The 27504-nt window shown below is 36.2% G+C and overlaps 1 protein-coding gene and 1 pseudogene across 1 annotated transcript; one reads left to right on the top strand and one right to left on the bottom strand.

Moving 5' to 3' along the window:
- Positions 1 to 19777: 19777 nt before the first annotated feature.
- On the bottom strand, positions 19778 to 21226 carry LOC114542786 (annotated as a pseudogene).
- Positions 21227 to 24968: 3742 nt separating this feature from the next.
- Positions 24969 to 26010, top strand: LOC114542791 (the record flags this gene model as incomplete). The annotated part of the gene is made up of 2 exons (XM_028562239.1): positions 24969 to 25821; positions 25942 to 26010. Coding segments are annotated over exons 1-2 (922 nt in total), but the record flags the coding sequence as incomplete, so codon positions are not given.
- Between the last annotated feature and the right edge of the window lie 1494 nt (positions 26011 to 27504).

Genomic DNA, 27504 nt, shown 5'->3' with positions numbered 1-27504 from the left:
GAGTTTAAAAAAATACATTTCTAACGTTTTGTCTTTAACTTAAAGCATCTCTACTTTATTAATAGACATATCTTGTGAAGTTGTGTGCTATATATATATATAATGCATTGACATTTTGCGGAGTTTAATAACAACGCATGTTATATAACTTATATTGCTCGTATTTTTCTTGAGAACGAAGGAATATCATATATAATTAGAGTATTGTATTGATAGGAATATCTTGGGTACCATAATATTATATTGAAGTGATATCTAGCGGGTTTTTTTAGCAATGCGTGTTTTGATTTCATGCTCGAAGGGAATCTATGTCTATGCGCAAAGCGGTTGGTAAATGAAAGTTTTCCATTAAAAATATACATGCACCATTTAATCGTTGCTGGTTTTTTTTTGAGAACGAGGAATGTTATAGCTACATATAAATATTAACACTGATATACAGGCAAATACAGGGAGTTATCTTGAGGGCTGCATGCATGTATTTAGTAAAGGAAAGCTTTGTGATGTATGACGCATATAGCTTCAATTATTGCATGCAGGGGAACATTGCATGCATGCAGGTTCAATCGAGAATGCTTGTGTTTGGTCGCTTTTATCGAGAATGCGCGTATATCGCTCGTTTTTGTCTTGAGAACGAGGAATGCTGCATATACCTATATAGTGTTCTATTTTACTGATAGATATACATATCTTGTGCGCTATATATATTGCAGTGATATCTGGCGGTTTTTATTAACAACATGTTATATTGCTCGTATTTTTCTTGGGAACGAGGAATATTATGTATCAGTAAATAGTCTATTTAATCCCCGAGCCGGCGCGAAGCGCCGTGCGAGGGTACTAATTCCGCTGGGAGATTTATTACACCCGGGTATTGTGACAGAACATAGCGGAATCTAAAGTTGCTCAAATTCTATGTCGTGGACCGTGGACGTTCAATGGTCATGGTACTTGTGCGCATGCGCGAATTGTAGCGAGTAAAGTACTGGTAATTAGTACTCGCTGATTGGCTAAGATGAACAGTCTGAATTAAAACTAAAACGTCAACTAAAAAATTTTGATGAAATTTTTAAATTTATGTTTTCATATCTATGGAATATACGTATTTTTAATTAAATTAGAAGAAAACCTGAATGTGGTACGGACTTTTCACGGTTTAACAAATAAAAAGACCAAATTTTCGAGTTTCGACCGAATTCACAGTGTATAATGAAGTCGGAAGATTTTGCACTTGATCATATTTCATCCGGCACAGGCACTGCTTTAAAGAGTAATTCTTTTGTGGTAAACACAACTTTAATATTTTCAAATGTATTTCACTATAAATCTGAATGTTTTATATGATATACAACATTGTAATTTCATTTATAAACTTGGTTTTCATAATGAAAAAAACCGTGCAAAAACCGGTCGAAGCGTAACATAAAACTTCGGAAGTTGTATGAGACGTTTGATGTTATATTTTCATGGTAATTAATAATTAAAACAATTTACTATAACACTGACTATAGATGAGTGACTTAACTTCCGCAAAAAGGTAGGAATCTTGTCGTATTTTTGCCATTTTTTCACAAAAATATGAGCGTAAACTTTGATTCTTTAAAAATATACAGCCGTTGCGAGTTGCTATGACTACAGTGTTTCCACGTGCAGAAAAGTATTTCCATACTTTTCTCAATTTCTTTTTCTCTCTATACGATGTACCCTCCAAAAACCCCCAATCATGTTACCATCCCTATGCTTAACTGATTTCGTTCAACCGAGGCGAGGGGTTGCTGCATGCATGTATTTCTAGTTGATAAGGCATATCTTAGGTAAAATATATTGAAGCGATATCTAGCGAGTTATTTTAAAAACTCGTGTATTGGTATCGTCCTCAAAAGGATCTAAGCGTATAGCGGAAACCGTGTTATTTAGATTGGTAATGCACGTTTTCCATTCGTACGGTTGGTACGGATGGTACGAATCGACAGTCGTTTCGTGTATGGGGATATCGTACTCCACAGGGGGTTGAACGTATAGCAGAAACGGTGCTGTGATGAATTTTTTACGATTGGTATATGAACGTTTTTCATTCGTACGGTTGGTACGGATTGAACGAATCGACAGTCGTTTCGTGCGTGTATGCGGATATCGTGCTCCAAGGAGCGCACTCGTTAATAAATTTACAAATGGTAACTGGGTTTTTTCCATTCGTACGGTTCGTACGTCAGTCGGGATTCAGTCCGTTTGTATGTCCCGTTTTACCATCAGTATCGATCCGTGAAAAGTGTCACGAAACGAAAATGTAGTTTACGAATGGTGAAAGGTATGTTTGAACCATTTCATAGTTTAGTTGCCTAATTACTGTTAAAATATATCTATAAAGATACAACATGACAATCCATAGCGCTGGCAATTCAAAACATTTACATGTAGGTCGAAGGCTGGAAAGCGTAACTTATGAGTAATTTACATAGGCAAACACTTGAGTAACATTTGGTTTTGTAAACAAGCCTTCTCAGCTCTTATTTTAATAGTTGTTTTCCGGACAGAGTGCTAAGTTCACGAAATTATATAGTCAAATCCAGTGGAGTAAAAACAAAGCAACTGTACCCATTTATAGTATTTACTATCTAGTGCAACCTACATTATAGATAGCAAAAGTAGTAAATGGCACTGAATAGTAACAATGCATATCGATGACTTATATTTATCATGATTCCTCTGATGTAAAGCCATAATATTTAAAAAATATAGCATCTTAACATTGACCTTATCATTATGCTAATTAGCTTAACATTCACCTTATCATTTGATAATTTTGAACAAAATTCCCGTTATTTTTGTGTAAATGTGTACTAAATGTCACCATATAGTCACAAGACATATCGATGAGCTATATTTATGATGAATCTTCTGATGCAAAGCAATCATATTTAAAAAATATAACATCTTAATATTGACCTTATCATTATGCTAATTAGCTTAACATTCACCTTATCATTTGATAATTTTGAGCAAAACTCTCTTTATTATTGTATAAATGTGTAACAAATGGCACTAAATAGTCACAATGCATATTGATGACTTATATTGATAATGATTCCTCTGATGTAAAGCCAAAGTATAGAAAAAATATAGCATTTTAACATTGACCTTATCATTATATTTTGTTGTATAATGTTCACTCCCCCCTGGTAAATGGTTCTTTTGCAACAAATAGACTCCTTAAGTAGATCAGTTGAAAATAATGGGAAAATAAAGTGGCATCTTAACATTCTACTTATCATGAAGTGTGACGCGGACGGGGACGGGGACGCGGACGCCAAGACTATAGCAATAGCTCTCTTGCACTAAAATGCAGGCGAGCTAATAAATGATGGTTACCATGGCAACCATAATTTTCATTATGATGATCTTGATCATATTTAGCATATTATTCATGATAAATGATGGTTTTTAAGGCAACCATTATCATCATTTTGATGATAATGATCAAAATTAACATATCAATAATAATAAATGATGGTTGCAATTGCAACCATGATGATCATTATGATGATTTTGATCATATTTAACATATTATTCATGATAAATGATGCTTGCCTTGGCAACCATTATCATCATTTTGATGATTATGATCAAAATTAACATATCAATCATAATATATTATTGTTGCAATTGCAACCATGATGATCATTATGATGAACTTGATCATATTTAGCATATTATCCATGATAAATAATGGTTACCATGGCCATCATAATTTTCATTATGATGATCTTGATCATATTTAGCACATTATTCATGATAAATGATGGTTACCATGGTAACCATAATTTTCATTATGATGATCTTGATCATATTTACCATATTATTTATGATAAATGATGGTTTCCATGGCAACCATAATTTTCATTATGATGATCTTGATCATATTTAGCATATTATTCATGATAAAAGATGGTTTCCATGGCAACCATAATTTTCAGTATGATGATCTTGATCATATTTAGCATATTATTCAAGGTAAATGATGGTTACTATGGTAACCATTATCATCATTTTGATGACAATGATCAAAATTAACATATCAATCATAATAAATTATGGTTGCAATTGCAACCATGATGATCATTATGATGATCTTGATCATATTTAGCATATTATCTATGATAAATGATGGTTACCATTTCCACCATAATTTTAATTATGATAATCTTGATCATATTTAGCATATTATTCATGATAAATGATGGCTACCATGGTAATCATAATTTTCATTATGATGATCTTGATCATATTTACCATATTATTTATGATAAATGATGGTTCCCATGGCAACCATAATTTTCATTATGATGATCTTGATCATATTTAGCATATTATTCATTATAAAAGATGGTTTCCATGGCAACCATAATTTTCATTATGATGATCTTGATCATATTTAGCATATTATCCATGATACATGAAAGTTACCATGGCAACTATAAATTTCATTATGATGATCTTGATCATTTTTAGCATATTATTCATGATAAATGATGGTTACCATGGTAACCATAATTTTCATCATGATGATCTTGATCATATCTAGCATATTATTCAAGATGAATGATGGTTACTATGGTAACCATTATCATCATTTTGATGATAATGATCAAAATTAACATATCAATCATAATAAATTATGGTTGCAATTGCAACCAGGATGATCATTATGATGATCTTGATCATATTTAGCATATTATCCATGATAAATGGTGGTTACCATGGCCAACATAATTTTAATTATGATCATCTTTATCATATTTAGCGTATTATTCATGATAAATGATGGTTACAATGGTAACCATAATTGTCATTATGATGATCTTGATCATATTTACCATATTATTTATGATAAATGATGGTTGCAATGGCAACTATAATTTTCATTATGATGATCTTGATCATATTTACCATATTATTTATGATAAATGATGGTTCCCATGGCAACCATAATTTTCATTATAATGATCTTGATCATATTTACCATATTATCCATGATAAATGATGGTTACCATGGCAACTATAAATTTCATTATGATGATCTTGATCATTTTTAGCATATTATTCATGATAAATGATGGTTACTATGGTAACCATATCAATCATAATAAATTATGGTTGCCATTGCAACCATGATGATCATTATGATGATTTTGATCATATTTAGCATATTATACATGATAAATGATGGTTACCATGGCAACCATAATTTTCATCATGATGATCTTGATCATATTTAGCATCAACCTCGTTCCCAGGGCCTTTACTGAAAACGGGGAGGGGGGGAGAAGAGAAAAGGGCCCTGGCACCGGCTGGCATATGTAGCCATTTGATTTGTCAACTATATCACGCAATTAATTTATGCTATAAGGAATATTTGCATAATTATGTCGAGAAAAAAACTAAGATAAGCGAAAAAATATCGGGATTGTAGTGTGCAAAAAAGTTATTACGAGTTTCTGTCTATGAAAACCAGAACGGCAGAAACTCCAAAAAAAACAGCTCGGACGTCATGTCGACTGTGCGGCTCATTGTACGTAAGTCATCGAATGTTTCGAATATTAAGCAAAAATGAAAATATGTGTGCGAAAATAAAAGAAACATGCAAAGTTATTGTGACCGAAGACGATACTCTTACAAAGATGATATGCAGGAATAGCAAGAAATTCGTAAATAAGATTAACGGCTTTATAGAAAAGTGTCAGAATGTGCAAGTTGGAATGCAGCAGTTATATTCTGTGAAGAGATGTGTAGAACTATTGCCTTCCGTAGTACCTCCATCGAAGAAAATTTCGATCTCAGATAATCAAGAAACATCACGTTCAATTCGGTCGAAAAGAATGCTGTTTGCCAGCGAGACAGAAACGCCTTCAGAAACGAGACAACCTTTTATACATGAAAGGCATGTACCTATGCTAAGCGTTGACCGAATACAGAAAATCATTCGAGCAGCAGAGTCAAAACAACCAGTGGTTTTGGCGCATATTATAATGGAACACTGTCCCGTAGTTATGGCGTCTCTGAAAAAGTCTATAGCTGACAAAATAGATTAATCGTGCAAAGCTCTTTGCAAGCGCTCTGGTGGTTCAGTTCTTTTCGGTACGACATTCGACAGTCTGAAAGAATTTGATTTCGACTTGGTATAGAGTGAAATGGCAACAAACGTACCGTTTCTAGTAGACATTTTCAAGGCTGTATCTGGCAAGAATGGTCCCATTGAGAGCGCTACACAAGTGAAATACGGTTTTACTTATTCCGTGCTTATGAATGAACGATGGCATGAGCTGAGCCGTGTGAACGTGTTAACACAGTTCTGTTGATCGAAGGTGGTTGTTCTAAACACGTATGCAGAAAAAGTTCTACTTTAAAGCATAGTCGTCTGACATTTTTGCGGGGACTAAATAATATTTTTTATTAGCAAAATTTTTGATGGGAAAAATTCTCAATAATATTTAGAAAGGCTAATGAAAAAAACATTAAGTAAACTGTCAAAATAACAGTTACTAAACGTGTTTTCGTAACTTTACATATATAAAAAACAAAAAATTTTATACGCTTTGCAACAACAAAAAATATGTCAATTTCATATGTTTTCAGAATGTGTTAATATCATGCACGTGTCGATAGCCGAAATCGCAAGAGAAAACAACTTGAAAAGCAAAAGTTCGAGATTAAACTTTAAGAATGTAACTTTATATGATTTCATTAATGTTCACCTTTTTATGCGTTATTCACTTCGGAAATAAATCGCGACACATCCAAAACGCCGAGCGCGACGTTTATAAGTACAGGCCGACGAAATGGAGCGATTTATTGAAATGCATTTAATAATAAAATTTTCTTTGGTTAAATATTTACTCTAGCTGCATTAATACAACAGTGAAGTTCAGATAACATACGTCATCTACATCTTATCTTATTACAGTATATTAAGGAACAAATTTGCGATAGACAGATGAGATTGTAGGAAGTAACCCTTATTACAATTATTTATATTTGACGTAGCTATGTTTAACTGGAAAAATCACAACTGAAATTATAATAACATGTGCCACGACACAAATTACACTATGATTTCCGATCCTGACGTACATATAAACTTTCGCAATAGCAATAATATCCTGGTAAAATGACATCCAAAGCTGATTTGCAAAGTAAAAAAAATCTACTGGACATGACCAAATTTGACATATAAAGAAAAGTCAATCTGTTTCTCCAAACTGCAAATAGGCTTTAGGAGGTCAGCGGTCACTAAGGCGTACAGACGCAAATTTCTAGTGCTCCGCGACTTTTGAAAATTTTTTTTCAAATTTTTGCCTTTTGCCGAGATATTTTATACACGGTATATTGGATAAAGAGTTCGTCCTTGGAACTGGATAAGGACTATCACTGACTGATAATTTTTGAGTGTTTTTTCTTCAATTGCTTCGCCGAGTGGGTTCGATTCCTTAGTAGCAGTTACGGTATCGGGACATTATCACAGTTCCTGTTTATTATATGAACATTTACATCGTGTGTACAGTTGGAAAAGGTTTTGTGCTTAAACAGTGGGAGATTTAGAAACTCTATATTGGTATATTTGTGCAATTTACTGTCTCTGAGAGTATTTTCGTACTTTTGTCCGTTGGCGCGCGTGCGTCGTCATTTTCAAAATACAGTGGTTGATTGCGCGTTTGCGCGCGTAAATGAGAACGATGTTGCAACCAAGAGGTCAAGATTTCCCTTGTCATTTGTGTGAAAGACGTTTTGGAACTGAACGCGGGCGATCACTACACCTAAAATGTTGTAGAAAAAAACAGTCTTCCGGTGAATTGATGCCTGTAAACGATACAACCGTATCAAATTCTACAGCCAGTACTATTTCAACATCGTCACAGTCAACGCAGATTTGGGGATGCCACACGAACGATGACCTGAAGCAAATCGTAAATAGCATCTACGAGGAGATCGTCTTCTGGCGAAAAAATATTTTTATGCTACCGAGTGGAGCTGCCGGAAAAGCCTTTATTAAGGAAATAACTCGGATCATTGATGCTTGGAATAGTTCGGCAACAAACTTGTCTGAAATTTCCTTGAAACTAGTCATGATTATGCCAGCCGTTCTACTGCAGAAACCAAGATTTAAATCAGGATCTAAAGAACACTCACTTTGTTTGAAACGACGCCTAGAGTTGTGGGAACGTGGGGATTTTGACACATTGATGCGTGAATGTAGATCTATTCAGGCAACATTAAGATCTAACAAGAAGCCTAATATGAACCACCTATCTAAGACATTCGCCAGCCTCATGTTACGTGGTAAAGTAAACGCAGCCTTGCGCTTGCTGGATGAACAGTCATGCGGTGGCGTGCTACCTCTGTCAGATGAAGTGCTTGATGAATTACGACTAAAACATCCTAATGGGAAAGAAAGTAACCCATCTGTAATGTTGGAAGGTGAATTACCATTTGTGGATCCAGTGTTGTTTGAGAATATTGATGAGTCAATGATCACCAAGGCCGCTATGAACACCAATGGCGCAGCTGGTCCGTCAGGATTGGATGCTTTAGGCTGGAGACACATCTTGGTTTCTCGTAACTATGGCAATGCTGGGAAAGACCTCCGTTCGTCTATTGCCACCATGGCAAAGGTCCTTGCTACCAAGAAGATGGACGTAGCAAACAATCAGTCAAAAAGCCTTGAGGCCTACCTCGCGTGCCGTCTTATTCCTCTCGATAAGAACCCTGGTGTGCGCCCTATTGGAATTGGTGAAGTCCTTCGTCGCATCATCGGAAAATCGATAATCTACACCATCAAGCCTCAAATAGTAGCAAGCGCGGGACATCTGCAGTTATGTGCTGGCCAACAAGCTGGTTGTGAATCCGCTGTACATGCGATGTCGCACATCTTTGACGAAGAAGAGACGGATGCCATGCTACTGGTAGATGCTGCTAACGCCTTTAACTCTGTCAATCGCAAGGTGATGTTGCAAAACATCCAATACATCTGCCCAGCGATTGCGATCTACGCGTTTAACTGCTATGTTCAGCCATCTCGTCTCTTCGTTCAGGGAGGAAAGGAAGTCTCTTCATCTGAAGGGACAACTCAAGGGGATCCTATCTCGATGCCTCTATATGCTATCGCAATCACCCCTCTTCTTGAACTGATTAAGGATGACACAACCAGTTCCGTCCGACATGTTGCATTCGCAGACGACCTCAGTGGTGCTGGGAAGCTACTAGATCTTCGACGCTGGTGGGATAACATCACAAAACACGGTCCTCTGTTGGGTACTATCAACGGGGTGATAAGTCTTGGTTGATTGTCAAACCACATCTCGTGGAAGCAGCAGAAGAAATCTTCGCAGGAACAGATGTTCGTGTGACAGTGGAGGGCCACAAATATCTTGGTGGATATGTTGGCTCTGATGAAGGCAAACGTGATTACTTGCGTTCATTGGTGGACCGTTGGTGCAGCCAGCTTAGTATCTTGAGTGACATCGCTAAACATGAACCGCAGGCTATACAGCATTCGTCTCAGGTTTTCGCCATCGCTTCACGTACCACATCAGAACCATACCAGGTATTGAACAGGAGCTCCAGGCCGTTGACAATGTCATCAACAATAGATTTCTACCAGCCATCACCGACGGTCGACATCTATCTTCGCATGATCGGAAACTTCTGTCGTTACCTACACGTTTGGGAGGCCTTGGAATACCAGTTCTTCATGATTTGTGTACAACAGAGCATGAGAATTCTGAACAGGTGTGTCAAGAGCTTACGAGGAAAATCATCCATCAAAATGATGTTGAAGTTGTAAGCACTTTAGGAGAGCCTGTTCTGAACGTGCGTCGTCGTCTATCGGGACAGCGCGAGGCAAGGTACCGAGCCCAGCTAGAAGATCTGCGATCCATGATGACGGAGGAGGAGACCCGAGCAAATGACATCGCCCAGCTGAAAGGCTCGTCCACCTGGTTAACGGCTCTTCCGCTGGCTGAGGAAGGGTACGTGCTGAGTAAGCGGGAGTTCTTCGACGCCATCAACCTCCGTTATCGTTGGCAACTCAAGCGGTTACCATCACACTGCGCCTGTGGCAAGACGTTCACCGTAGACCATGCACTGTCCTGTCTGAAAGGAGGGTTCATCCACCGCCGCCATGATGAAATACGTGATCTTCTAGCAGCTACCATAGACGAAGTCACTCATGATGTGTCAGTTGAACCAGCACTCACTCCAACATCGGGCGAGCCCTTACCATCCGGGGCTAACACTGCTGATGACGCTCGTGTTGATATCGCTGCACGAGGTTTCTGGTTAAGAAGTGAAAAAGCATTCTTTGATGTGAGGGTATTTAACCCGTATGCCTCGACACACCGAAACCAGAGCCTCACCAGTGCTTTCAATAAGAACGAGAGAGAGAAGAAGCGCTAATATAATCAAAGGGTGATACAAGTGGACCATGGCTCTTTCACACCTATTGTTTTCAGCGCTTTTGGAGGCTGTGGCAGGGAAACCCAACATTTCCTCACCATGTTGGCCGATAAGGTGGCGACGAAGCGACATCTGAGGTTGTCCGTCGTGATGAGCTAGCTGCGAAAACAGATCTCTTTTGCCCTCATCAGAGCACAAGTATTGTGCATTCGCGGATCACGTTCTTGGCGCCATGTAAATTCATCATCGAACATTGAACTGTCCGAACAATTATCAAATTTTAAAATGTAATATCTTTGACTATAATTGTAAACGTGTTGTGAAATCCGCTCCAGGATTACTTTTGATATGTGTAATACCTCAAGTTTGTAATTAAATAAATGTCATTTGAAAAAATAGGCTTTAGACAACCCATATCATTATGCAATATATAAGACAGTGACTTAAGTGAAATTATTTATTTGAACTACCACTCACCAGAGACAACTTTGAATTGGTGGGTACACAAATACAATAGATTGACATGCTTTTGTATTATTGGGTATTCATTCCTGTTTGTAAAATTTGAAAAGTTTTAAAATACATAATATCCTTCTTTCATTCTTCAGCTTCAAGAAAGGCTTAACAAGCTTGGTGTGTGTCTATCCCATAGCAGAAGAGATGATCTTCTAAAGCTACTTGGAGGGCATTTCATGGACCAAGTTATAGAGAAGGTGAAGAATCAGAGGGTCTTCCGTGGCACAGGTGACAACTGGGATCTTAAAGTCCTGAAAGGGCATATGCGGAAGGACATCCAAAATGAAGACTTGCATTTATTTGCATCAAATCTAATTGAAAACAGGGTAAATTTTCCCACCTCCCAAATATTTCCCCTAAGAACGACATTCTGACCCTTCCACGATCAAAATTCAGCTTAAATGTAATGGAATGGAAGAAAAATGCAGAATCAGGCTGCCAAGGTATGTTAATTGTTTATTTTTAAAATTATTTTTTCAATATATTTTCCTATTTACAATAATATATTGTTCTTATATTGAAATATCTTTTATCAGATTATAACAATTTCTATTCATGACCTGAATGAAAATAAAAGTCTGAGTGAAATATGCATATCATGGATTTATAATAATAATTATCATAACAATTATTTACTATTCATACTGTATAGGTACTCATAGCAAGAATCCTTATTGACTTTTTTCCTCAGTTCAACTTTTTAAAGTCTGTCACCCCAAAGCATATTGACCATATCTATTCCAGTCAGATGGCCGAAAAGTCATATATTGCAAGCTTACCAATCATTAATGCAAATGAAGCAAAATATGAGGATGGTGTAAAAATTCTAAGAACTTATGAGAAATGGATTGCCGAAATTCATGTAAAAGCTGGACTACTTGAGAAAATGCCTCATGTTAATGATACAGTAATCCCAGAAGGGCAAACAGCACCTGGTCAACCAAATGCTCACAGACAAGACACCCAAGATGACCCAATGTGAGAAATGAAGATACCTTTCGCAGATGACCTGACTCAACTGACCAGAGTGAGATTTGCTGGTGCGAAAGATTTACTTGCAGGGTCCCATACGCCATCTGATCGCTTTGAACATTGTTCACCTTTTAAACCTGTCATGTTTCATACTAGAGCATCATTGTTGCAATATTCCTATTCATTGCTTCACAAGGCTGAATCAGTTAGTCAAGTTGGCACTTTGAAATACTTCAGGGAGAAATACAACAGATGCAATGCCACTCCTTCAAAAGTAATTGACTCATTGGAGGGAAGTGAAGAGTTATTTGTTAGCATAGGAAGAGCCTACATCACAACTGCTCCAATGCTCTTCTTTGGCATGTCTACTACTGATGAGGCCCCAACAAAAAATAAGTTTCCAGGAAATGCTTCTAAGGCAACATCTGCAGAGAAGGAAACATATTTTAACAATGTGTTTGAAAAGTTCATTGATGAATTTCTTTTCCAGAAGAACACCAACTCTGAAGCTGATGAAGATGAGGATTATGTTCAAAACTATGCAATGTGCCATATATTTTTCACCATCCTCATATTACAATTGAAGGATACTGCAGCAGAAGCAGACGGTGATAGAAATCTAATTAATCAGAAACTATTATTAATGATTTTCAAATCTTTAGGCTCTTATAGCAAATATGCGTTGGAAATGTTCATAACATACACCCCTGGTGGCGGTGTCTTAGCCTATGTGCACCATCAAATGCCTACTACCCGTCTTACAAATCTTGAAGTGGAAGATAAAGAAGTCTTATGGCTCCTGCTTAAACCGCCTAGAACTCCCAGGCCTTATAGTGCCATAATAGTTATTAGTGTATACTACCCACCAGGTCAGACGATGGAAGATGAAAGAGCAATGCTCGAGTATATCACAAATGGACTTGATGAAATTCTGAAGGACCATCCTTCAGCAGGTATAATCATCGCCGGAGATTTTAACAAAATGAAACTGAATCTAGTATGTAGGCGCTTTAACCTTTGCAAAGTTGTACGAGCTCCTACTAGGGGCAGAAATATTTTAGATCAAATCCTTACTAATATGTCAGAATTTTACAATGACATCCAACATCTCCCGCCGATTGGCCGCTCGGACCATCAGTGTCTCTTACTCACCCCAAAGCTGAAAGAAAAAGTGAAGGCGATTTCCCGAAAAGTACGCCTGACAAAATGTAGTAACTTAATCGATCTGAGTGTCCATCTGAACAGGCAAAGCTGGGAAATGGTTTATGATGCTGATGAGATTGACGATAAAGTTTCGAAATTCACAAGTATGATCACGCGTATTCTTGATAAAACGCTGCCCAAACGTACTGTACGTTTTCATCCTTCAGATAAACCTTGGATGACCCCGCGTATAAAGCAAGAAATAAAGGCCAGACAAAAAGCGTTTACGTCAGGGAACAGATCAAGATACCAATTATTATGTGACAAAGTTTCTTCACTTATATCTAGTGCTAAGAAAACGTATTATCAATCGAAAGCGGAAGATACACGTGTAACAAGCCCAGCAAAGTGGTATAAAATTATATATGAACTTGTGGCTGCTAATGATTGTAACTTCCAATCTTCAGCAGCCCCCACAGATGACCTAGCTGAACGCTTACAACAAAGTTTTACCAAGCCTTGGCAGAAGCACCACTCCTAATAAACCAAAACTAGAGGAAATTGAACATTTACTCAAAGATACCAAGCCGCTGTTACCTTCGATTGGACAAATTAAGGCAATTCTCAAACACCTAAACCCTAAGAAAGCAAGCGGTTCGGACGACATTCCTGCATGGCTACTGAAACGTTACAGTGAAGAGCTTGCCCCTATTATTCATAATATCATCTGCTCTAGCATTTCCCAGTCCAAATACCCGACTCTCTATAAGCACGCATTGGTCACCCCTGTGCCCAAAGTATACCCCCCGAATGATATTGACAATGATTTCCGGCAAATCTCTGTATTACCGCAAATGGCAAAAATCTTGGAAACCATACAACTTAAACTGAATAAAAATGACCTTAACATCAAAGATAATCAACATGCATTTACAAAAGGAAGATCAACAGTATCTGCGTTAGCGAGTATTACCCAAAATTGGTACAATAAGACCGAAAATTCACGGGATGGAAGAATGGGAATTCATGCCTTATTTATTGATTTTCGTAAAGCTTTCGATATGGTTGACCATGGTTTGCTCCTAAGAAAATTAGCTGAAATGAATGTATCTAAATGCTTTTGGTTATGGACGAAGAGTTTCTTAGAAGGAAGAAGCCAGCGAGTAAAAATAGGTGCGAGTTTATCATCTATTAGGTCCTGTCCTTCTGGAGTCCCCCAGGGCTCTGTCATCTCACCAACAATGTTTAATGTCTATGTTAACGATCTTGAAGATTGCATTCCCAACCATTTGCAGATTAATACATACAAATATGCAGATGATTGCACTCAGGATGAGGCAATCTCATATTGCTCCACTGGCAACATGCAAACGGTGTTAGATGCAACGAATGACTGGGCACTTAGAAACAAGATGGAACTTAATATAAAAAAGACTAAAGATATGTGGATTTGCTTCAAAGAAGGAATTCCTGCACCACCTTCACTTATGATTGGTAATGATACAATTGAAAGAGTAAAAACGTTCAAGCTGCTGGGCCTTTGGTGTAACGATACCCTTAAATGGAACACACACGTTGAAGAAATTACTAAAAAGGCAAACAAACGTTTATTCCACCTCCGGGAATGCCGCCGAGCAAACCTACCGACGGAAGTAGGTTTAACTTGTTACTTCACGAAAATTAGGCCGGTTTTGGAATATGCAGCCCCAATTTGGAGTGGTTTACCACAATATTTAATAGATGAGGTGGAGAACATTCAAACTCGAAGTCTAAAAATACTTGCTCTGCCGTCTGATTCATTTCAGTCTCTTGAACAGCGTCGTGACATGCTCGCCATACGTGAATACAAGAAAATTATGGATAATGAAACGCACCCTTGCAGGAAATACATACCAGATATTGTGACGACAACATATAATCTAAGAACTCCAAGAACTCTACCGCAGTTCTTCTCTCATACCAATAGGCATAAACTTTCGTTTATTCCAAGGACTAATGCACTATTATAGACATAATTTTAAAATCGTAAATTTATTATATTTGTATATATACATACATTTTAATCATATTTAGTAATTGTAAATCCATTGTAATTTTATACCTAAGATGGATAAATAAATTATTATTATTATAGCATTGCTCAAATGGAGTGTTTGTTAACTCCTCGTTTAGCTGAAGAGTTCAAATGGGGATTGTTTGTCAACTGGAAAGGCGGTAAAGGCGAAAATATTGAAGATGACATGGCAGAAGAGATAAGTAACAGACTCAGCAAAAACATTGTTCAGAGAATGGGACCAAACAAAACAATAAGCTCAATCAGTAAAGTTTGCAAGGCAACAAATAGCATAAAACAGGTTATAGAACAATTTGATAGTACAGTTGCCATGCACAAAGTCTCTACACAACACACAACACGAGACTCAATGGCAGATGAAAAAGAAATGGTTGCAAATTTAGTTGAACTTGATCCTTTCAATAAAGTACCTGGTAGATCACACACAAGCTTTCCTAAAATAAAGAGGTGCCCTTTGCTGTATTTAAATATTGTTGAATACCATCAGTGGATAAAAAAACACATGAAGGAACTGAAGCGATAATGGTAAAAACTTCCAATGTTCTTTAACAGTACAAGACAATCAGCCGTCCAACTGCCTAAAATTATATACAAGCCCTTACACTGAAACATTGAGAAGTTCGCTTCATGCAGTCAAAGGACTGATTGTCTTGTTGTTTTCCTATCATAATGTAATATATTATTATTAACGGAAATGTAATTTCCGACTTTCATTCAGTGCATTTTTATATTATTTTATAGCAAAAGTTAGGCCTTGCAAATATTTTATCTGTTGATGTCACATTAAAATTATACTTCTACCTGGATCAAGGTCAGTGGCAGTAAGGCAGAAAAGTAACAAAAATATACATTTATCTATGCAAGGTGTATAAAACGTGATAACTAACTTCAAGACACTATTGTGTGAATTATTTGATTAAAAATGCAATTTTGTAATATTAAGATAGATCGGCTGGCTTTTTGCTTCAGAAAAATTTGAATGCCTTATCTTAAAGGGGCATATGTTGATATAAGAGAAAAAACTTTGGAAGAGCACTCTTCATCCCAGATACCACAAGTATCTAGAAGTCTGTCTCTACTCCAATGTACTCAATTTCAGTCATGATCTTTTTTAGACTGTTTTCGCAGCATGGAATTTGAGATTCCATGAGCATCAAACTTGGACTTTTGCTGCAGTCAACCCCATTTTGATAGAGTTCCTTTAGAATGAGTTTTTCCAAAATGACTATATTGGTAGTTGGTAAAAATCTCACCTTTTCTCTAATTTGCATGGATTCATTGCAGATAGCTGTTGGATATGACTCTTCAAAAAAAACGTTGAACCACTTGCATCATCCTGAACTCGAAGTTCTTTGGGTACACACTAGACCAAAGAGACTCCCTCGTGGAGTCCCTTGCGTTGTGATCGGTACAGTATACCATCCTCCTAGTGCCGACGACAACACCATGATTGACTATTTGTCTTCCACGATTACATCCATCGAAGGACTTTACCCCGGTTGCGGAATCTTATTGACAGGCGATTTTAATCGACTTAACATCAATCGGCTCCTAGCACAGTTCAGAATGAAACAACTTGTCAGCATACCAACTAGAGGTAACCAAACTCTAGACTTGATACTAACCAATTTGCCTTATCTCTATGACAAAAATTCTGTTGAAAGTCATCCTCCCTTCGGGTTATCTGATCACAATGTGATTATGCTCCATCCCAAAAAGAGACAACCGAAAGCCTCCAGTCGTCGAACGGTGTGTAGAAGAGACACCCGCTCCAGCAGGAAAAATGAACTTGGTAGATATTTAAACTCCTGCGACTGGTCCATTCTGAACTCAGCTACTAATTGCGAAGACAAATTACAGTTGTTTGTTGACCTCGTACGAGTCGGCCTTGACAACATCATGCCACTCAAAACATCAAAGCTGCATGTGAACGATCCACCTTGGTTTACTGCGGATTTAAAAAAGCTTATCCAACTGCGTCAAAAAGCATTCAGGAGCGGTGACAAAGAACTTTTCCGTGTATATCGAAATCGTGTAAATCGCGAAAGGAAATCTTGTCGTGCTAGATTCTTTTCATCAAAAGTCCAACATCTTAAGGAGACCAAACCAAGTCAGTGGTGGAGTGATGTTAAAAAGATTGCAGGTATGACTCCAGCTACTGGTTCTGAGGACCTGCGTTCCCAACTTCATCTTGACCAGATTGACGACCTTGATCTTCAGGCAATTGCAAATTTAATCAACAACGCCTTTTTGGAGCCCACGAAGGCCTACCAACCGTTGGACTTTATTCCTCCCTACGATGAGGAGTTTGTTGCACCTGTTCTTTCTGAGGCCGACACTTACACTGCCTTAAAAAAACTCAATCCGCGGAAAGCTTCAGGTCCAGACGGTGTACCAAACTGGATTCTCAACGATTTTGCAGAAGTCCTTGCACAGCCTGCTTGTTCTATACTTAACAGTTCATTTGCAGAACAAAAATTCCCGTCATCTTGGAAACTGGCTGATATCACTCCCCTAATTAAAACTAAACCCGTAACAAACGCGAGTAAGCACCTTAGGCCAATATCACTTACCCCAGCGTTATCCAAGGTTGCCGAAGACTTCATTGTCACAACGTATATCGCCCCAGCCATCCTCTTATTGACCCAGACCAGTTTGGAGCCATTCCAAAGTCCTCAACCACACAAGCACTTATCTCAATGGTACATAATTGGTCAGAAGCTACTGATGCCACTGGTGCAGCGGTGAGGATTATGTTGCTAGATTACAGGAAAGCGTTTGATCTAATCGATCATCGGATTCTGACTGGAAAAATTTGTAACCTCTCGATACCCCTTGGGATTGCACGCTGGGTATGTGACTTTTTGAAGGACCGACAACAACGTGTGAAGCTTGCCAACGATTGTTACTCGGAATGGGGCTGTATACCCTCAGGTGTTCCCCAAGGTACTAAACTTGGCCCGTGGTTATTCCTGTTGATGATCAATGATTTGAGATGCCCCAATGCAAACAAGTGGAAGTATGTTGACGATACGACTGTTTCCGAATTCATTAAAAGAGGAAATCGCAGCACTATCCAAAGCGACGCCATCATGGTGCAGACTGGTCACATAAAAACAAGTTACAGTTAAACACAGACAAGTGCAAGGAGATGATCATTGATTTTAAGAAGCAAAAACATTCTTTTGATCCGATTACAGTAGAAGGAAAGGAACTTGAGGTTGTTAGCCATGCCAAGATTCTTGGAGTGACTATTTCTAACACTTTACTGTGGAACGATCATATCAACGATGTCATAAGGAAGTCTAACAAACGTTTAATTTTATAGTTTTGCTAAAACGCGCATGCGTACCAATAGAAGATATCATTATGTTCTATTGCACCTGCATCAGACCTGTGCTTGAATATTGTGCACCTGTATTCCACCATTCTCTGTCGAACTACCTAAGTGAGGACTTAGAACGAGTTCAAAAACGCGTGCTGTCGATATTATCTCCAGAAAAGTCGTACCAGCAAAATTTAAAGAAATTTAATGTACCAACACTTCAAAGTCGGAGACATGACTTGTGTAAAAAACTTTTTAAAAAGATCATGTGGGATCCATCACACAAATTATACGGTTTACTTCCACAAAGACACCAACCAAAGTACAATCTTAGGAAAAACAAAACATTCAATATTCCCCAAATCAAGACAAAGCGTTACCAGAACACTTTTATTCCGTCGATGTGCAGCTCCTATTAATAACATATCTTAGAGTTTCGAATATTTCACACTATTTAGTTGAATTGTACATAAGATTATATGCTTTATTTATACTTACTTAAATAGTCTTATATTGTATACCTTTTTTAAATGTAAATTAATTACGCAATTCAGCACCAGGGCTGCGATGTAATTTTTTTGGAATAAACTATCTATCTATCTATCTATCTATCTATCTATCTATCTATCTATCTATCTATCTATCTATCTATCTATCTATCTATCTATCTATCTATCTATCTATCTATCTATCTATCTATCTATCTATCTATCTATCTATCTATCTATCTATCTATCTATCTATCTATCTATCTATCTATCTATCTATCTATCTATCTATCTATCTATCTATCTATCTATCTATCTATCTATCTATCTATCTATCTATCTATCTATCTATCTATCTATCTATCTATCTATCTTCACAAACACAACAGCATCTCTCTTGTGTAACACATGAAAATCCCAAGTAATTCAGAAGAAGTTGCCGAAGGCAGGTCTCTTGTGATAAGCAGTATTCTTTCATGGATTTATCTACGTGTTTCACATTGTCTGATACGTCTGAATTGTTATAATATAATGTTGAACTGGCCAAATGACCTGAACGACCAGCACGGCCAAATTCTTGGACATAGGATTCAATGCTACCTGGAGGTGTAATGTGAATAACATGCACTATATTTGGTGCATTAACTCCCATTCCAAGGGCTGATGTAGCAAATATAACTCTTATCCGTGAGTTTTGTTTCTTAACTTCTGATATGATAGTCTTTTTCATTTCATTTGTTTGGGGTGCATGGAACTGTGCAAACAATCTCGCAACTGAATCCTTAGATTCCCCCACATATTGTTTCTCCTTTAACACTCTTTCAAACAACCCATATGCATAACCACAGTATTGAGTTTCATGTATATCACTGTCATGGGGTAACTTTCCAGTTCAACAGACAATTGATTAGCAATAGGTAGCAGGATATTACTATAACTTTCATATATATGCTGATTGCTCGTTCGCATCTTCTTTTTGAAGAAATATATTTCTACGATTTGGGTTAGCTGACACATCTTTGCAAGAGCTGTTGAAATTCATGCTATTTTTTAGGTTGCTCAACATATGTGGTGGTGCTGTTGCTGTGAGTGCAAGAAATGGAGTTTTTGGAAAGAAGGCACGCACAATGGACAAATTTCCAAAATTTTTCTGAATTCATCACCCCTTGAAAACAGAAAAACTCTCATTTAGGACAAGATGCAGGTTAGACCACTCCATCTAGTTGCATAACTGCAATCTCTGAGTAGTGATTATGCTGCCTTTCTTGCCACCCACAAAATAGTATTTGAAAGGTGAATATAAATTAATTAAATTTCCTTGCGTATTAACAGCATGATTAAATCACTGGTTGCTAGGAGAGGGTTATGGTTATTTCCCTAATAGTATTGCAGGCCAATTAATGATTTAGCCAAATTAAACAAAATAGCAGAAAGTTCTTTTCATGCAAACTAGACAGCCTTGGATGAACAAAAAAGCCAGAATTAAAAAGGTAAACAAAATACTGGCAAAAGTACAAAATATTGTACATACGAAAATCTAGGATTGAAAATTATGTCCCAAATGAAATGATCTTAACAAAGCAGTTCCAAAATTGTTACGATTTTATCATGCTAATAATAAGCAATTGCTTGTACAATAATTAGGGATTAATAGTATGCGCCATCGAATGATTTCCAATAATAATACTAATACCAATACATTCTTCCACTGTACTATGTGCTATGCATGAACAACTTTAAATTTATATGAATATACCAATAACACTCACCACATTTCCACGCAATGTGCTTCATCTACAACACACGCCACAACATTTCTTTGAAACACTGTACTTTTCATTAGATTTCTTCCTTTCTCACCTAATAAGGCTTCCGGGTGGGTAAAAAGAAGTTGAACATCTCCATTTAACATCTTGTCGCTTAAAAGTACACCTACATCATCACTTTCTGCATTCATTTCATCCGATTTAAACAAGCTTTCCGCTACTTTCATACAATGATCAACAAGCTGGAGAACTTCTGCCTCAATACCGATGTTCTTAGCAACCTTTAACTGGTCCTCGATGATTGCGTTTAAAGGACAGACAACAATAACGATATTTTTGTCAGCTTTGGTCAGCAAGAAATTTGGCAGAAGTTGAAACAGAAGAGATTTGCCAAAGCCAGTTGGTAAAACAGCAACGACGTAAATCCGTTTAGTATGTGCTCAAAACATTTAATCTGTAACGGCTTTAAGACAAACGATGGGAAACCTCCCATTTTTAAAGCATTATGAAGTCGCTGCAGCACGTGTAAGTGGTGTAAACACTTCGAAGGGTCGGCCATCTTGGAATATTTAAGTATCGATTTAAAACCACGATTCGTGGTTTTAGAATCAGCCGGTGCCAGGGCCTTCTTCTCTTCTCCCCCCCCTCCGCGTTTTCAATAAAGGCCCTAGGAACGAGGTTGATTTAGCATATTATTCAAGATAAATGATGGTTACTATGGTAACCATTATCATCATTTTGATGATAATGATCAAAATTAACATATCAATCATAATAAATTATGGTTGCAATTGCAACCATGATGATCATTATGATGATCTTGATCATATTTAGCATATTATCAATGATAAATGATGGTTACCATGGCCACCATAATTTTCATTATAATGATCTTGATCATATTTAGCATATTATTCATGATAAATTATAGTTACCATGGTAACAATAATTTTCATTAGGATGATCTGGATCATATTTGCCATATTATTTATGATAAATGATGGTTGCCATGGCAACCATAATTTTCATTATGATGATCTTGATCATATTTAGCATATTATTCATGATAAAAGATGGTTTCCGTGGAAACCATAATTTTCATTATGATGATCTTGATAATATTTAGCATATTATTCATGATAAACGATAGTTGCCATGGCAACCATTATCATCATTTTGATGATAATGATCAAAATTAACATATCAATCATAATAAATTATTGTTGCAATTGGAGCTATGATGATCATTATGATTATCTTGATCATATTTAGCATATTATTCATGATAAATGATGGTTACTATGGTAACCATTATTATCATTTTGATGATAATGATCAAAAGTAACATATTATTCATAATAAATGAGGGTTGCAATTGCAACCATAGTTTTCATTATGATGATCTTGATCATATTTAGCATATTATTCATGATAAATGATGGTTAACTTGGCAACCATAATTTTCATTAAGATGGTCTTGATCATATTTAGCATAATATTCACGATAAATGATGGTTACCATGGTAACTATTATCATAATTTTGGTAATAATGATCAAAATTAACATATGAATCATATTAAATTATGGTTGCCATTGCAACTATGATGATCATTACGATGATTTTGATCATATTTAGCATATTATTCATGATAAATTATGGTTACCATGGCAACTATAATTTTCAGCATGATGATCTTGATCATATTTAGCATATTATTCAAGATAAAAAATGGTTACTATGGTAACCATTATCATCATTTTGATGATAATGATCAAAATTAACATATCAATCATAATAAATTATGGTTGCAACGGCAACCATGATGATCATTATGATGATCTTGATCATATTTAGCATATTATCCATGATAAATGATGGTTACCATGGCAACCATGATTTTCATTATGATGATCTTGATCATATATAGCATATTATTCACGATAAATGATGGTTGCTATTGCAACCATGATGATCATTATGATGATCTTGATCATATTTAGCATATTATCCATGATAAATGATGGTTACCATGGCAACCATAATTTTCATTATGATGATCTTGATCATATATAGCATATTATTCATGATAAATGATGGTTGCCATGGTAACTATTATCATCATTTTGATGATAATGATCAAAATTAACATATCAATCATAATAAATTATTGTTGCAATTGCAACCATGATGATCATTATGATTATCTTGATTATATTTAGCATATTATCCATGATAAATGATGGTTACTATGGCCAGCATAATTTTTATTATGATGATCTTGATCATATTTAGCATATTATTCATGATAAATGATGGTTACTATGCTAACTATTATCATCATTTTGATGATAATGATTAAATTAACATATCAATCATTATAAATTATGGTTGCAATTGCCACCATGATGATCATTATGATGATCTTGATCATATTTAGCATATTATCCATGATAAATGATATTTACCATAGCCACCATAATTTTCATTATGATGATCTTGATCATATTTAGCATATTATTCATGATAAATGATGGTTACCATGGTAACCATAATTTTCATTATGATGATCTTAATCATATTTAGCATATTATTCATGATAAATGATGGTTGCAATTGCAACCATGATGATCATTATGATGATTTTGATCATATTTAGCATATTATTCATGATAAATGATGGTTACAATAGCAACCATAATTTTCATTATGATGATCTTGATCATATTTAGAATATTATTCACGATAAGATGGTTACCATGGTAACCATTATCATCATTTTAATGATAATGATCATATTTAGCATATTATTCATGATAAACGATGGTTGCCATTGCAACCATTATCATCATTTTGATGATAATGATCAAAATTAACATATCAATCGTAAAAAATTATGGTTGCAATTGGAGCTATGATGATCATTATGATGATCTTGATCATATTTGGCATATTATTCATGATAAATGATGGTTGCTATGGCAACCATTATCATCATTTTGATGATAATGATCAAAATTAACAGATCAATCATAATAAATGATGGTTACTATGGCAACAATAATTTTTATTATGATGATCTTGATCATATTTAGCATATTATCCATGATAAATGATGGTTATCATGGCAACTATAATTTTCATTATGATGATCTTGATCATTTTTAGCATATTATTTATGATAAATGGTGTTTACCATGGTAACAATTATCATCATTTTGATGATAATGATCAAAACTAACATATTAATCATAATAAATGATGGTTGCAATTGCAACCATAGTTTTCATTAGGATGATCTTGATCATATTTAGAATATTATTCATGATAAATTATGGTTACCTTGGCAACCATAATTTTCATTATGATGATCTTGATCATATTTAGCATATTATTTAAGATAAATGATGGTTACTATGGTAACCATTATCATCATTTTGATGATAGTGATCAAAATTAACATATCAATCATAATAAATGATGGTTACCATGGCAACCATGCTTTTCATTAGGATGATCTTGATCATATTTAGCATATTATTCATGATAAATAATGGTTGCCATGGCAACCATAATTTTCATTATATTGATCTTGATCATATTTAGCATTTTATTCATGATAAATGATGGTTACTATGGCAACCATAATTTTTATTATGATCTTGATCATATTTAGCATATTATTCATGATAAAGTGTTAAAGTATGTGCTCATATATCCAATTAAACAAAAATAGACTAGTGATGATTAACGTAAAAAGACTAACCATATAGACTAACCAAAATAAGACCCCAGTAATCGAAAATAGATTCAGATATAAATATATATATATATATATATATATATATATATATATATATATATATATATATATATATATATATATATATTATATATATATATTATATATATAATATATATATATATATATACATATATATTATATATTATATATATATATATATATATATATATATATATATATATATAAATAAGTATAGAGAAAACTATGTAACCAAAAAGGGATATTCAGACTGAACAGTCACATACCATACCATAAAATTATATATTCATTCTCTTATGAAAACTGTATTCCATTTATAGTAAAATAACTGTGTAAAGATAGATTAATCCAAATTGCTGTAACCATATAAATACGAGTGATTCTGTAACAAATACATTAGATGAAAAAGCTTCCAAACGTTGTATGTTGTGCTTCTGACTCAAGATAGAGAGATGGCAACATTACGAAACTTAACAGGTTATGGGCCCAGGAAAGGGCTAATCTTCGATGGAGACGAAAGCAAATATGAGTTATGGGAAGTAAAGTTTTTGGGGTACATGAGACTCCGGAAGCTTTACCAAATATTCGTCCCTCCTGCAGATGATGAAGAACTAGATGCGACAAAGAATGCAGATGCATTCGCCGAGCTCGTCCAGTGTCTGGATGATAGAAGTCTGTCTCTTATAATAAGAGAAGCGAAAGATAATGGTAGACGAGCCCTTGGCGTTCTTAGAGAACATTACCAGGGAAAGGGCAAGCCGAGAATCATTGCCTTATATACGGAACTGACTTCCTTGAAGATGGCAGAAAATGAGACGAGTACAGATTACATTATACGCGCAGAAACGGCTGCGACATCACTGAAGGCCGCTGAGGAAGTTATTAGCGAAGGGCTGTTGGTCGCGATGGCACTCAAAGGTTTGCCTGCAAGCTACAAAACATTCTCCACGGTCGTAATACAGCGGGAGAAACAAATGACTTTCGCTGAATTTAAGATCGCTTTGCGAAATTACGAAGAGAGCGAGAAAACCAACAGAAGAGAAAACGCGAAAGACAACGTTATGTACGTGAACCAAAAGCATAGCGGGCAGAAATTCGAAGGGAAGTGCTTTAAATGCGACAAGAAAGGGCACAAGAGCGCTGATTGTTGGACGAGAAGTGAAAAATGGTGTAACAGATGCAAGACCAAGACCCACAACACGAAGGATTGTAGAAAAACGAAAGACAGTGCGAACACGGCAGCAGAGACACAAACATTTGCATTTACAGTAAAAGATCATGTAAATAGAGATAAAAGTTCAGGAGGTAAGGTCGATACGAATTTATTAGTAGATACTTGGGCAACAAGTCACATAATTAATGATAAGTCAAAGTTCGTTAGTTTTGATGATAAGTTTAACCCCACTAACCACTTAATCGAACTAGCCGACGGCAGTAGGGCAAACGTAGTTTTTGGTAAAGGAGACGCCAAAGTGAAGCTGTACGACGCCTCAGGTAAGTTACAAGATGTCATGCTAATTAATGCTTTGTACATTCCCTCCTATGGGCAAAACATATTCTCTGTCCCTGCAGAAATAGATAGAGGGGCTTGCATTAATTTAGGCCAACAGGTAAGTCAATATAAGGACCCCGAAGGTGTAGTGTATAATATAGAGCAGAAAGGGCGTTTATATTATTTGAACAGTATATCTTCATCACAAAATACTGCTTCATCTCTGATGGAATGGCATAAGATACTAGGCCACTGCAATTTAAATGACGTGCGCAAGCTTCAGTAAGTGGTTAAGGGCATGAAAATCACCGATGACGAAGGTGATAAGCATATTGATTGTGACATCTGTACACAGGGCAAAATGTGTCAATTTCGAAACCGTGAGCCAGACCAAAGGGCAAAGGGGTCATTAGAATTTGTGCATTGCGATTTAGCTGGACCTATTGAGCCGGAAAGCCGCGGTGGTTATAAATACGCTTTATCGTTCGTAGACGATTACACGGGTATTATCATGGTGTATTTCTTAAAGCAAAAAAGCGATACTGTTGAGGCAAGCGAAAAGTTCCTAGCCGATATTGCTCCTTTTGGTAAAGTCAAACGAATTAGGAGCGACAATGGAACTGAATTTACAAGTCAGTTCTTCAAATCTTTGTTGCGTAAGAATGCCATTAAGCATGAGACTAGTGCTCCTTATTCCCCACACCAAAACGGGACGGTAGAGCGCGCATGGAGAAGTTTATTCAGCATGGCAAGATGCCTATTAATCGAAGCAAAATTACCCAAAATGTTGTGGACATATGCCGTATTAGCATCGGCATATATTAGGAACAGATGTTTTAATGCAAGTTAGGAAAAACTCCATATGAAGCCCTCACGGGGAAGCAACCAAACCTGAGTAATATGCATGTTTTCGGCACTACTTGTTATGCATATGTACAGAATGCAAAGAAATTAGATGCACGCAGCCAAAAGGGTATATTCCTGGGATACGACAGAGGAAGTCCAGCGTACTTAGTGTTTTACCCGGAAACAAACAAATTAGAAAAGGTCAGATGTGTAAAATTCATGGATAAGCTTGATCAAGTTACCACTGACCAGGAGGAATTTCATAGGGAACCAGTTGAAATAGATAAAGAGGAAACCACAGTGCATGAACCGGTAAAGGAAACAGTGGGAGAAAGTAGCAATGAAAACCAAGCAAGGTACCCGACACGAGCTAGGAATAAGCCAAGTTATTTAAGCGAGTATGTTGTAGATGACGTAAGTTACTCTGTAGATTATTGCTACAAGATAGTAAACGTGCCTGAAATTCCAGTGAATTACCAGCAGGCGGTAAAATCGCCCGAGGCTAGTAAATGGCAAAAAGCTATGCATGATGAGCTTATAGTGCATTGGAAGATAATAATACATATGAATTAGTCCCAACCCCAAGCGACCGTCAGATAGTGGGAGGAAAATGGGTTTATGCAATTAAAACTGATCAAAACGGTGATAAA

This window comes from Dendronephthya gigantea, unplaced genomic scaffold (assembly GCF_004324835.1).
Source record: "Dendronephthya gigantea isolate DGI-Jeju-01 unplaced genomic scaffold, DenGig_1.0 000399F, whole genome shotgun sequence".
NCBI classification, from domain to species: domain Eukaryota; kingdom Metazoa; phylum Cnidaria; class Anthozoa; order Malacalcyonacea; family Nephtheidae; genus Dendronephthya; species Dendronephthya gigantea.
The sequence above is the reverse complement of the archived record's forward strand: the minus strand, read 5'-3'. Positions and strand labels throughout refer to the sequence as shown.